At 49.0% G+C, this 12,930-nt stretch overlaps 1 protein-coding gene across 1 annotated transcript in view; it reads left to right on the plus strand.

Annotated features, from left to right (window-relative positions):
- Positions 1–12,930, plus strand: part of Itpk1 (inositol-tetrakisphosphate 1-kinase) — a 162,048-nt gene that overhangs the window by 62,288 nt on the left and 86,830 nt on the right. The window contains exon 4 of the mRNA XM_069997691.1: positions 2,578–2,602. Coding sequence (XP_069853792.1) covers positions 2,578–2,602 — 25 coding nt within the window. The remainder of the gene's footprint in view (positions 1–2,577; positions 2,603–12,930) is intronic.

The raw sequence follows: 12,930 nt of genomic DNA on the forward strand, positions 1-12,930 counted from the left end.
CAACCACAAGCAGTGGCGGCTGACACCCTAGGGCCTGAGGTCTTGCACGTTTGAGTGTGTCTACATGATGATGGGAGGTAGGGGAGGGGGGGGTGGACTTGAGGTTTCCCCGGGGGATAGCTAGTCAGTCACTTAACAACTAGCTCTCTGCTTTCTCTGTCCACTTTGGATTCATGATTTTCTTTCTGACCTTTGTACTTACGGCAGGATTTTGGGAGCCGGGCTTTGAGACTGCCAGGTCGCTAGTACTGTTGTTCTGCAGAAGGTCCTGGTGAGCCAGGAAGTGAGCCTGAGGTGGCAGTGGTGTGCCCAGGATTCCATCGCTAGAGGGGACGTGCTTTGCCACGGCCCCCTGACCTGCTCTCCCTCCTTATACCGAGGCCTTAGAGGCTGGAGATGGAGCTTGTCCATCTGAGGGCCAGCTGTGCTGCACCTGGCTGTGGACACAGAGTGGGTGGGCTTCAGGGTCAGCTCCTGGCTTCCCAAGTTCCCCAAGCCTCTGCTTGATCATCTGAATAGTGGTGAACTCATCCCTCTACCTCACCCCTAGTACTGGAGGAGTCAGAAAGCAGCGAAGGGTTACTGAGCCCCCTTTCCTGCTAGTTGTACTTTATTCTGCTCCTAAGCTCTGGGGCTCCGCTTCTCCTAAGATGTCGGCCACCCTTTCTCTAGATGAGTTTGTTGTTGTTGCTGTTGTTACTTTCTTATTTTAGATCTTACATCTGTTTTCAATGTCAGAGACCTGGTGGGGATTATTCCTTCTCTTTCTTCTATAGAACTTGGATGAGGTAAAATGTGGTCCGATTGAAAGTGACTTGATAATTGAAAGTTGGCTTGATAATGAGAACCATGGGCTGGGATCATGTGGATTTGGGCAGGATTTTCCCAGCAGGAAAACGTGGCCTAGAACCCTGGGGGAACTGGCTCCAAGTGGTGTGACTCACACACCCACCCTTCTGTGTCCTGCCCTCCGACTATAGGAGTGGAGTACATTCTGCCCTTTGGGTTTAAACTTCTACCCCAGAGCCAACTGGGCGGGGAGTCCCAGGCTGACCACTCATAGTCACTTGCTCTATGAGCTGGGGCAGCAAGTTCCCTCTTCCACTCTGGCTGCAGAATGAGGTGGGGCCCTGAGGTGTCCACAGGTGCTCAGGCATGCTGCAGGTTCCTATTGATGCCACCTGTCCCCTTGCTGTGGGCTCTGGTGACCTGCCCCTCTGCCATCATGATTGCAGATGGATACTGGCTGCTATTCCTTCAGGAACCGCCTGTCAGGACTGTGATTGCGCCCGCCATTGCACTGGGCTCCTCATTGCAGGGCTCAGATGTGGCTTGGGAGAAGAAAGCTGGGTGCTTTCCACAGTGGACCCTGCCAGCTTCTGTGGGCAGCCTTTGTGAAGGTCCACTGAGTGCCAGTGTCAGAAGCCCTTGCTGAGGTAGCTGTAAACGTATAAGAAAGGTGAATGTGCCCTCGGCTTCATGGTCATGTGAGGGGCCTGCCCCTGGCTGCCCAGGCATTTTCCTGTGTCTATCTCCTCCCTGATGCCTCCAGCCCCGAGAAGGCCCAGACTGGCTGCTGTGTTCGTTGTGCTTTCTGAGTGCCCCTGGGTCCGGCAAATCTTCTCTGTGTTTGTGTCTCCATTTCCCAGCAGCCATGTATGAGAATTGGTGTGCCTGCTGGTGGGTGTCAGAGTGCACACTTGATAAGCTTGCTTCAAGTAGCTGGGGTGAATAAACCATAGGCTCTGACCTTGCCTGGTCCCCGCTTTCTCTGAGCATGTCAGAGGTGCACAGTGTGCTATCTCTGGATCCTGGCCACCCTGTCCAGCTGTGTCCAAACGACAGGACAAAGGGCTGGACAGTGAGCCCATGTTCTTAGGTGTGTGTGTGTGTGTGTGTGTGTGTGGCTGGACAGTGAGCCCATGTTCTTAGGGGTGTGTGTGTGTGTGTGTGTTTGTGTGTGTGTGTGTGTGTGTGTGTGTGTGTGTGTGTGTGTGTGTCTTCCCCAAAGAGGCCCACCTGGGCTGAAGCCTGAGGGCTGGGGGTGAGAAGGCATGCAGGCAAGGGACAAGCCAGCCCTGTGTGTCTGGCAGGCCGAGGTGTAGGGGCCTGAGGCCCAGGGCTTTGGCACTGTAGCAGTAGTTGAGGTGAGCAGGTCCCAGGTGTCAGGCTGAGTTCAGTGGTCAGCAGTCTGTTGGGCGGGCCAGGCTGGAGTTCAGCTGTGAGGGCCTCACTCAGGGCTTGGGGGGACAATGGTTGTCAGTCCTACAGCACTCTTACAAGTTACTTTTACAGTCTCTTCTAGGCCGTGAGGTCGTGAGGGGGGTTGGGACACAGGGTTCCATGGTGGTATCTGGGGTTGAGGGAAAGGCTGGTCAGCCACTTCCCACAGTGGGCCTTCTTACACCTGAGACGAGACCCTTCTGGGGACAGTGATGTGAGAGGCACGCCTTCAGCTGGTTCTCTTCATGCAGCTCTGGCATGGTCCTGTCTCAGCTGATGGTAGTAAATGTTCTGGAAAGACTGCTTCCTACCTGCTTGAGTAATGCTTGTTTTTTTGTGTGTTTTTCTCCACAGGAAACGAGGGATAGAGGTGGTGCAGGTGAGTAGAGACCACTTCCTCTCTTTGCCATTTATTAGTAGAGTGACTCAGTGCCTTCTCCCCCTTCTACCCCCTCCCCACCCCCCCGGTTTCCACCCCTTGTGGATGCTATATGGAGAGTTATCTGGCTGTGGCTTTGACTCTTGGGAGAAGGAACTGGGAAGGGGAAGTTGGAAGTCTTGGGTGGGGGCTGGGAAAGGTGAAGGGACTATAGCTACTCAGCCAGGTGTCTGTGGTTCTGTTTCCTGTGCTCCCTCAATCCTGGGTGGACTTTGGTCAAGTGCTGATTGACTAGAGAAAGAAGGATGGTTGAAGGAGAGCGGGAGGAGGGAGGGACAGAGGAACAAGTGGGTGGGAATATGGAGCAGTGCTCCTAGGTATGGGGCTGGGCCTCTGATTCTGAGATAGATTGATGGGCTCTGACAGCAGCCATCTCAGGAAAGCCAGGAGGTCAATCTCCAGAGGAGCCTGAATGCTTGCCTGGCGGTCTGGCTACCAACATTTGTCCTTGGTTGTGACTCATGAGGGACAGGAAAATATTTTTCTTCTCATAGATAGAGAAAATACTCAGATCTGTAGCAAAAGCAGGCTGTGATGTATACCTCATGAGCACTTAGTGAACTCTGTGGTCTGTCACCCTTGCTGTCCCTGTCCAGTGGGCCTTCCTGTCTGTGTGTTGGTCTGGCCTGCCTTCCTCTCACTTTCCAAACCAAATTGCCTGCATCTCTGGATGCCAGTAAGGGCTGATGACTTGCTGGGCCCCCTGGCAGACAGTGTAGTGAGTTTTTGGAATGCCTGCTGGGAGCTCTGGGAATCCACTTTTGTTAACCCCAGGCCTCCCCATAACTGGCAGGTCCAGACCTGGGAGCTGGCAGAGGCCCAAGCTAACTGTGCGCCAAGGGTCTTTCATACACAGTGTGTAGGTGGACCAGGAAACTGATGCCATTGTTTTCAGAGTGTGCCAGGCAGTAGAAGCATTCAGAAATCTTTGGAGTTGGGAATGTTCATTTTGATGATGACTTGGAGGAGGAAGTGGTGGCTAGGGACCAGTGTAAAGCCAAACTGGATGCTTTCCTCTCTCTAGCATCTAAAAATAAAACCCATGGCAGTGCCACCGTGGGCACCTCCTTCTGGCACCCAGGAGTACTGGTAGCACTTAAAAATTTTAAGATGTTGAGAAAGACTGCAAAAATTGGCAGCCAAATCACTTGGCTGGATTTTCAGAATCAGCCGGGCTTCTGTGCATCAGATCCTAGGCAGTGGGCCCCTAGAAGCCAGGCGTGAGTTTGCCAGTCACTGGATAAGTGAGTGAGAGACTAAGGTGAGCCAGGTACCCTGGTCCTGTCCTATCCTGCACAGCTCCCCGCTGAGGAGGGTGAGGTGTGTTCCTTGTAGAGATGTGGAAGCTGAGGTCCAGGATGGCATCAGTTGAGTTGAGGTGAGTGGCTGGTGGTGAAACGGGGGGTTGCGTTGAGGTCTGCTACACCGGCCTCATGGCATTACTAGATGCTTTCCTGCTTAGCCTTTGGCTTCTTTCTAAGAGGATGCTGGGACCTGGGGTAAGGCCTTAGGGAGATCCTGCCTGTTTGGCCAGGTCACTTTTCCTTCCAGTAATTCAGTGGCAACACTGTGACAGTATCAGTGTTGACCATTTATGGGAACCGCAGTGTTCTTGTAACTTACTTTCAGGGGACATTTGTGTGTAACCTTTGGGGGGGGGGAGCAAGGGGAGTGGGGGATAGGAACATATTTAAGAAATTTTAAATTTAGGGACCTTCAACTTCCTCATGTCTCCACAGCTGCATGCTGGGAATGGAGCTTGTAAGCTTTCCTTCCCTATGGGCCCTGCCCTTCTTCTTTCTACCTCCTTGGCACAGTGGGGCCTGGTAAAGAGCAGCAGTGCTGCCTTAATTCAGGTTCTGGCTGCATGACTTGGTGCCCATTGCCCAAGCACTTGGCCCCTCAATCTGCCCTATTGGCATACTAGGATAATTGTCATGCTTGCTTGACCCCTGGATTATGATGATGACTAAAGGTGGGTAACAGGGTTGGCACTGGGCCTGGCACATGGGGAAGCTGGTGATCTAAGAGCCAAACATTTTCACCTACTCTGGGCAGACTGAGACTCAGTGTGGGACCCAGAACACCTAGCCCGCCCATCACGAGGGGAGAAGGCTGGTTGATATAATCCTGGGCCAGGGAAGTATCTCTATTTCTGTTCTTGAACAAAACTGAACTGGTGTCACATAAAAGGCTCAAGGACAGCATCCAGGTGCTGAGTGTTCAAGCCTCACAACCAAAAAAAGAAAAAAAAAGAAAAAAGACATGGATGGGCAGTTGTTCATGCCTTTAATCCTAGCTACTTGAGAGCTGGAGATCAGGAGGTCAGGGCTGGAGGCAAGCATGAACAAAAAGTTTTTTTTTTTGCCCCTTTTTAAAACATTGCTATTATAAAGGTGAGATACAGAGGTACAGTTACATAAATCAGGTAAAGAGTATATTTCTTTTTGGACAATGTCACTCTCTCGCTCTCTCCCAATCTTACCCTCCCATTTCTACCCACAAGTTATATAGTTCTGGTTTTTTTTTTTTTTTTTTTGTCCCTCGTGGGGCTTGAACTCTGGGCCTTGAACTCGGCTTGAACTCTGCTCTCAGCTCTTCAGCTCAAGGCGAGCACTCTACCACTTGAGCCACAGCTCCACTTCTGGTTTTCTGGTGGTTTATTGGAGATAAGAGTATCACGGACTTTCCTGCCCAGGCTGGCTTTGATCTGTGATCCTCAGATCTCAGCCTCCTGAGTAGCTAGTATTATAGGTGTGAGCCACTGGTACCTAGCTGATGAAAAGTGTTTGAGATCCTACCTCAACCAAAAAAAGCTGGACATAGCCATGCAGGAATTATAAATAGAATTATTGTTCAGGCTGGCCCAGGCTTTTGAAAAAGTAAGATCTTACTTGAAAAACAATAAAAGCAAAAAAAGGCTGGGGGCATAGTTAAAGTGTTAAAGAGTGCCTGCCCAGCAGGTACGAGGCCAAGGTTCAAACTTCAGTACTCCCAACATTCATATACATGTATTTCTTTGTGGTATAGTAGAATAATCAGTTAGGACTTTCTTACATAATATATTCTATAAAATACTCTACGATAGTACAAGCATCTCTGAGGGAAGTTCATTGGAAATTAAGAGTTCAAGGAAGAAAGAAGAACATTGTTCAGTTTCCAGTTGTCAAAAGGAGAGCCTGATTAGATAAGCTTAAAATGGATAATGGTGGATTTCAGGTCACTGTGGTATTTAGATTTCATTGGACCCATTTAAAAGAGAAACAGTAACAGTTTTATTTTAAAATGTTAATATTTATAATATGTTAGAAATTACATCCTCTGCAAGTATTTAAACTTAGGATGAGAAATTTTAGATGTCAACTTGAAAATGTGCACATGGGCACACAGTTTTAAACATTTATTTTGAGCATTGGTCTGAAGGTTGTTTACATCTCAGAACTGGGTACCTCCTTGGAGAAGGACAGCAGTGGGCCTGGCTCTCAGGCTGTCAGGAGCCCCTCTGGGGCTGGGCCAAGCCTGCATATCCCTTGAGACCCAGAGAAGCCCTCCCAGATTTCCTTGGCAGGGGACTTGTCTATGGACCAGCTGGCTTCCATCAGCTCAGAGTTGCTCAAGAGGGAGAGTCTGCAGGTGAGCTCAGTCCAGGACACTCAAGAGAAGTTCTGCTTTGTGTCCAGGGCTGGGCCTGGCTGGAGGCTAGGGGAGCATGAACAGGGTTTTAAGATAACTTGGCTCTGCACAGCAGCCCCCTCCTTTCAGGTGCAGATTTTGGACTTATTCAGATGCTTCTGTCTGCCTGTGGCATCTGCAGTGGACTGCCAGTGGTCCCACTGGGCAAGGGCAACAGCATGAAGGAATGGAAGGCTCTCTCTCTATCTGGTCAGTCCAGAAGCCTCCTCAGGGGAGGAGCTGGGCTGGTGGTAATGAGCCTTACATGACAGGACCAGCCCAAGAGTCACAGTCTAAGGCCACAGGTCCATTGCAAGTGCAACCTACTCCCCAGGCTTCAGCTTCTGATACAGCTCAAGGTTGAAATGGAGTGCTGTGCCCAGCACAGTCCCACCCTCCACCCAGCAAGTCCTTGTTGGAGACGAAGTCCATGCACCAGGCAGAAGGCCTGCTTCACTCTGGTCTGACCTATGGGAAAGGTCAGGAGAGATGTCCTACCCAAGGCTGTCCTGCCCCTTCCCAGAGAGCCCCTGCATGAGGTGGAGGAAGACCCCAACAATAGCATGCTCATTGTCCTACCCATTTCTAGTGGGGTACTTAGGAAAGTACTTCAAGTCTAGTCCCATCCTAATATGTCCTATGCTGACTTCCCCAGTTATTTTCAAAGATCAGGGAGAAAGAGAAAGCTGTTAGCATGAGAGGCCTGGGTTTTATTTTAAAATGCAAATGAGTAAGCCACAAGCTGATTATAGATTTGTGTCCTCCTTCTAGATTCCTGGAGAATTCGGACATTACAAAACCCAGTTTTGATAGCTGCCGCCATTTCTCAGGCAGATAGGGAAGGAAATTAGCTTCTCCAGTCTGCAGGAGAGAGGTGGCAGACCTTTCTGTCTGGTTTCTCCAGAAGTGTCACTTGGCTGAGACGCTGTCATTCTTCCTGTATGTGTTTTCTGCCCTTGCTTTCATCAAAGCACCGTGTTGTATTTGGTGTGTCCTTTCCAGTGTGTGGGTGTCTACACACAGCCAGTGTCAGTTCGCGCCTGTGCTCCACTGGGTTCTTAAGGGGTCCATCTCCCCATTCTGTCACATCAGCCTACATGTTTCTGTGGGACCAAAAGATCAGGACTAAACTTGCTCTTGATGGACTCCTAAGTGAGGCATTTGGAGAAGGGTGGGGTGCCGTGAGATGGGGCTGCCTCTGTCTAATTCCTGTCTCTGGGATGGGAGTGGAGGACAGTGCCGAGCTGGTCAGAGCCTCTGCAGTCTGAAGCCTGGGTGAATCCATTGTGTCTGAGGAGCCATTGCTGCCAATGCTCCCTTAGCAGGGGTCATTAGAGTGGGAGGCGGTGGGCACAGCCTATGTGTGTACAGTCTCACTGTGCTTCGAGACCTTCTCCAAGCTCTGTGCATGCTAACAATCCTCACAGCAGCCTAGCGGGGCTCCTGATAGTTCTCTTTTAAAGAACTGGCTTTTATGAACGCTTCCACTTTACCGGTGAGGAAACCTAATGGGGGAGTATTTACTCTGTCTCACAGCAGGCAGGCCATTGAGCCAGCACACTGGCTCCAGGTCCTTCTCTTTTTATAGTAATAATAATTATTATTCTGAGATGGTGTTTTGCCATGTAATCCAGGCTGGCTTCAAGCCTGTTAACTTGACTCAGGCTTCCGAGTGCTACAATTTCAGATATAGGCCACTACGTCTAATGAATTAACACTCTGTGTGTGTGTGTGTGTGTGTGCGTGTGCATGTACGTGTGTGTGTGTGTGTGTGTGTGTGTGTGTGTGTGTGTGTGTGTTTGCACACAGTATTAGGGCTTGAATTTAGAGCCTGGGTGTTATCCCGTGGCTTTTTCGCTCAAGGTTATACTCTTACCACTTGAACCACAGCTCCACTTCTGACTTTTTGGTGATTAATTGGAAATGAGTCTCACAGACTTTGCTGCCTCAAGTGGCTTTGAACCATGATTCTCAGCCTCATGATTAGGATTATAGACATGAGCCACTGGTGTCTAATAGTATTTATAGGTGTGTGTGTGTGTGTGTGTGTGTGTGTGTGTGTGTGTAACTGAGGGCCTGGGTGCTGGTGTCTAATAGTATTTATAGGTGTGTGTGTGTGTGTGTGTGTGTAACTGATAGTATTTATAGGTGTGTGTGTGTGTGTGTGTAACTGATAGTATTTATAGGTGTGTGTGTGTGTGTGTGTGTGTGTAACTGAGGGCCTGGGTGCTCTCCCTGATCAAGGCTACTGGGTGCTCTCCCTGATCAAGGCTAGCATTCTACCACTTGAGCCACTGCTCCACATGTGGCTTTTTTGGTAGTTATTGGAGATAAATGTCTCATGGACTTTTCCTGCTGGCTTCTATCCATGATCCTCAGATCTCAGGCTCCTGAGTAGCTAGGATTAAAGGCATAAGCCACCAGTGCCCAGCTCCTAAAACTATTTGTAATTGACATAATTACATATATTTATGTGATAAAAACATTTTGGTGTTATGAATGCAGTGTGGAATGATTTAAATCAAGCTAATTAACATGCCTGTCACTTCCTTTTCAACTTTTTGACTTTTTATATGGTAGGAAACTTTGACATTTACTTTTTTTGTGTGTATGTTGGTCGTGGGGCCTGAACTCTGGGCCTGAGTGCTGTCCCTCAGCTCTTCAGCTTAAGGCTAGCGCTCTTATCACTTGAGCCATAGTACCATTTCTGTCTTTTTCTGCTTATGTGGTGCTGAGGAATCGAACCCAGGGCCTCATGCAAGCCACCTTCCCAGCCCCTGAAATTTACTTTCTTTAGTTTACACTCTTGTCAACTGTAGTCCCCTGCTTTGCAGTAGAGCTCCAAACTTAACTCCTTCTGTGTCTGGGGCATCTTGGTCTCCTTCCTGGACTGGGTCCTGCTGCTGAGTGAGTAGTTTCCAAAAGTGAATGTTGTCATACAAGGCCCATATTGCTACCAGGAGCTGCCGTGCCAGGGTACATGTTGATAACCTTTCCTTGGATGGATCCAGGAAACCTTGAGAAAGTGATTTCCACCCCAGAGAACCTAGCCTGGATACTACCCACATGTCTACCCTCACAGCACTCTGTGCAGAACTTCAGTGTCCATGATTGGGCCTGCTCTTCACATACCCTGACCTGCAGCTAGCTACCTCCTGTAGTTCCACCTGATGGAACTCCTTTGATTGGCCTCAGCCAACTTCACAATCACTGGCTCTTTGAGGCCTCTTGCCCATGCTCTATGCATAACCTTGAAGGTGCACACAGCCTCATTTCATAGTGTCTTCTGATTTTGGGGGCGGGCTTTCCGTGCCCTTCTCCATTAGCTCCTTAGGGCTGCTGTTCTGAGGTGGGGGCACCTAGGATACGTTCTGGAACACAGAAGCTTCTCACCAAGAAATCTTTGGAAATCATTAGAAAGCAATTGAGTATTATAGAAATATGTTCATTGGATAAGTTCCCCATCATCTCACTTCCCCTCTCTGCTTTTCCAACGCCATCTAACCTTGTTTCTTCCTTCTCACTGATTCTTACATAGAATGGTATGATATTTGCATATAGCCCATACATGGTCTCTCATATACTTTAAAGCATCTCTAGATTATAATATACACACAGTGCAAATGCTCTTTAATAAAAAAAATGACAAGAAAAAGTCCGTATATGTTCAATATAGATGCCATTTTTTTTCTTTCAAATATTTTAGTGTGGGGTTGGCTGATCCATGGATATGAATATGGAAGCTACAGATACAGAGGCCAGCTGTCTTTATGAGCTGAAAATCACTTTCTTTATTCTTCAGAGGTGCTGACTTACCTGGTAATTTGCCATTTGTTCTTAGGGAAGAACAAGCTGCTTCCATTAGGTTTGTAGTCTAGGATGTTCTAGCTTTTTTAGTATCTGTAATGCTTTATGTTTTATTTTATTTGACTTTTTAAAATTACATTTTTATTATCTTTTAAGTAGTTATACAAAGGGGTTACCACTCAGTGTGTCAGTTTATAAGTATAATGCATCTTGATTGATGTCACCCCTTTCATCCTTCTCCCCCATCCTTCCCAACCATCCCTTCCCTTAGTATGTTTTACTTACTTTTTACCTTCTCCCTCACAGGAAACTTGGGTAAAATAGAAGTGGAGTAAGGCAAGGGATAAAGTAGCATCTCGCCGTGAGAGTGCTGTAGGGAGTCCTGGAAGCCAGTGCGTGTGGGGGAATGAAATGATTTGAAGAAGTATATTAAGGCCTCAGGAGGTAGAGTAAAAACCATGAAGAGGTTGACTCGTTGCTCATGTTGAAGAATCTTATTAATGTCACAAATAGGAAGTCTTTGTTTTGACACTAGAGGCAGAATAGTGACATGAGCACCTGTTCAGAGTCTCTATGCAGTTTTTGAGCTTCAGTGTGGGAGACTCTCTCGGTCCTAACTCTGTCTTCCTCTGCTGGCAGCACCTGTTCTGTAACACCCTGTTACCCCTGTAGCTCAACTCGGCAGCCTGGCAGGATTTGTAGCCAGCTGGAATACTAGTAGCCTACATAAAACACCATGTGCATTTCTCTGGTGTCAGAGATGCTCAGTGTATGCAATTCAGGGCTAACATACAGCTCTAGACTGTGTGGCCTTCTCTGTCTCTGCCATGCCATTGTTCTCCACACTGGCCTTTGTGCTCCAGGTCACCTCCTTGCTCCTCTGCCACTAGGGCTGCAGCCAGATTGCTCAGGGAGGCCATGTGGGAGCAGCCTCAACCTGGCATTGGATGTTGTTCCCACCTGGTGGCCTCCCTAGATTTCATACAGCAGCCTACTGTGCCTGGGTCCCAACTGAGCCACATCTGGCACCAGCAGACAGAATGTGGTCTGTTCATTGGGCACATTGTTACTTTGCAAGACCTCCAGATTCTATTTCTGAGGAGGGAGGGGTAGGGTGTGAGGCTGTAGTGAACCATGGATACAGCTTACTCAGAGTAGATACTTACTACTCTGGGTCTGTTTTGTTGTCTGTGGAGCAGAAATGAGGCACCTGGGATTCCAGAGTTGTGAAGATTTGGGTGGGGCAGGTGAGGAACGGCACAGAGCCTGGCATGACGTATACTGCTCTTCAGTAGAACCTGCTGTTGTCATTGCCACCGCTGTCATAATCAGCCGTAGAAAACGTGCTGCATAGTTAGACACCTTTCATAGGGAAGAAGCCCAGGAAATTTTGTATGTGTTGTCTGCTTTGCCTAAAGTAGGGCTGACTAGGGGTACTTCTGCTGTGGTCCATTGAGGCCCCACATCCTGGTGACCCTGCATCCTGGTCTCCTCTATGGGACTTGGCAGCCCGGGGCTCTCTTCTGCACCAAGGGGTGGACACTGTGGGGCCTGCAATGACCTCTGGGATTGAAGCAGCTTTTGCTCTGGCTGAGGTGCATTTTTAGGCATGGGCCAATTTATTCTCCCTTTTTCTAGAACTGTGTTTAGTCCTAGTAGGGTGAAGGCAACACTAAAGGGTGCTGACCTTGGCTCTGGCTTCCTAACCTATCTCCCTAGGCCTAGTGTGCTGCTCACTATTGGCTAAGAGGTCTCAGGAAACACTGGGTATAGCAGTTCACTGCTTTTCCAAAAGGTTTGTGACTCCAGAGCTGTGATTTGGTTGTGTCGTGTGTGTGTGTGTGTGTGTGTGTGTGTGTGTGTGTGTGTGTGTGTGTGTGTGTGTGTGTGTGTGTGTGTGTGTGTGTGTGTACATGTACGTATGTGTGTTATTTAAGCCTCATATTCCTGCTTGGCTTTTTAACCCATAGCCATCACTCTACCACTTGAACCACACTTCCACTTCCAGGTTTTTGCTGTTTGATACATGAAAGTCTCCTGGATGTGACTGACTTCTGAGTATCTATGATTACAGGTGGGAGCCATCTGTGCCTGGCAGCCATGTCTTTGTTGTTCTTCTTTATATCCACCTCCTTCTCTCCTAGGAACCACAGTGACCTCCATTCACCTGTGACCCTGTGTGGTCGCTAGCAGACAGCCCTTTGCAGGTTGTTACGGGACCTGTACTTCTTCCTGTTTTCCAGCATAGCTGTCTATCCAAGCCTTGCTCTTGTTGAACTTTGTAGAAGGGCTGGAGAGTATACCCTATAAGGAAATCCTGGCTTGCTGGTGCTTGGCCCTGCAGCTGTGCCCCAGGAAATCAGCAGTGCTGTGGGGCTCAGCTGGCCCTCCTGGAAGCCACTTGGGGAGGTTCTCAGTCTTATGGGAATGGGGTGCAGGGACCTGGCTAGGGCCTTCGATCAGATGTCTGGGGAAACATTTGGGAATCCTGGATCTGTGTGGGAAGGAAGTAGCCTTGGAGTCCAGGGTTTGGGAGATGCTCGTGCAGAAATAGCAGGTGCCTTTGGGTGTCATTGGGTTGGACCTTCCTGAACCAGTCATGCAGCACCGATCATGGTGAGATTGCACCTTACTTGCTGGTGCCAGGCGAGAGGACTTGGGCTTCCCTGGTGGCGTTGGCTTGGTTCTGTGCCCTCCAGTGAGCTAGCTGATGGACAGGGTTGGGTTCCAGGGTGGTGCAGTGGCAAAGCCAGCATCTAAGGCCATTACATGGAGGAGCTCAGGGGCTT

This window comes from Dipodomys merriami, unplaced genomic scaffold (assembly GCF_024711535.1).
Source record: "Dipodomys merriami isolate MVZ:Mamm:240054 unplaced genomic scaffold, mDipMer1.0.p SCAF_50, whole genome shotgun sequence".
Taxonomy (NCBI): domain Eukaryota; kingdom Metazoa; phylum Chordata; class Mammalia; order Rodentia; family Heteromyidae; genus Dipodomys; species Dipodomys merriami.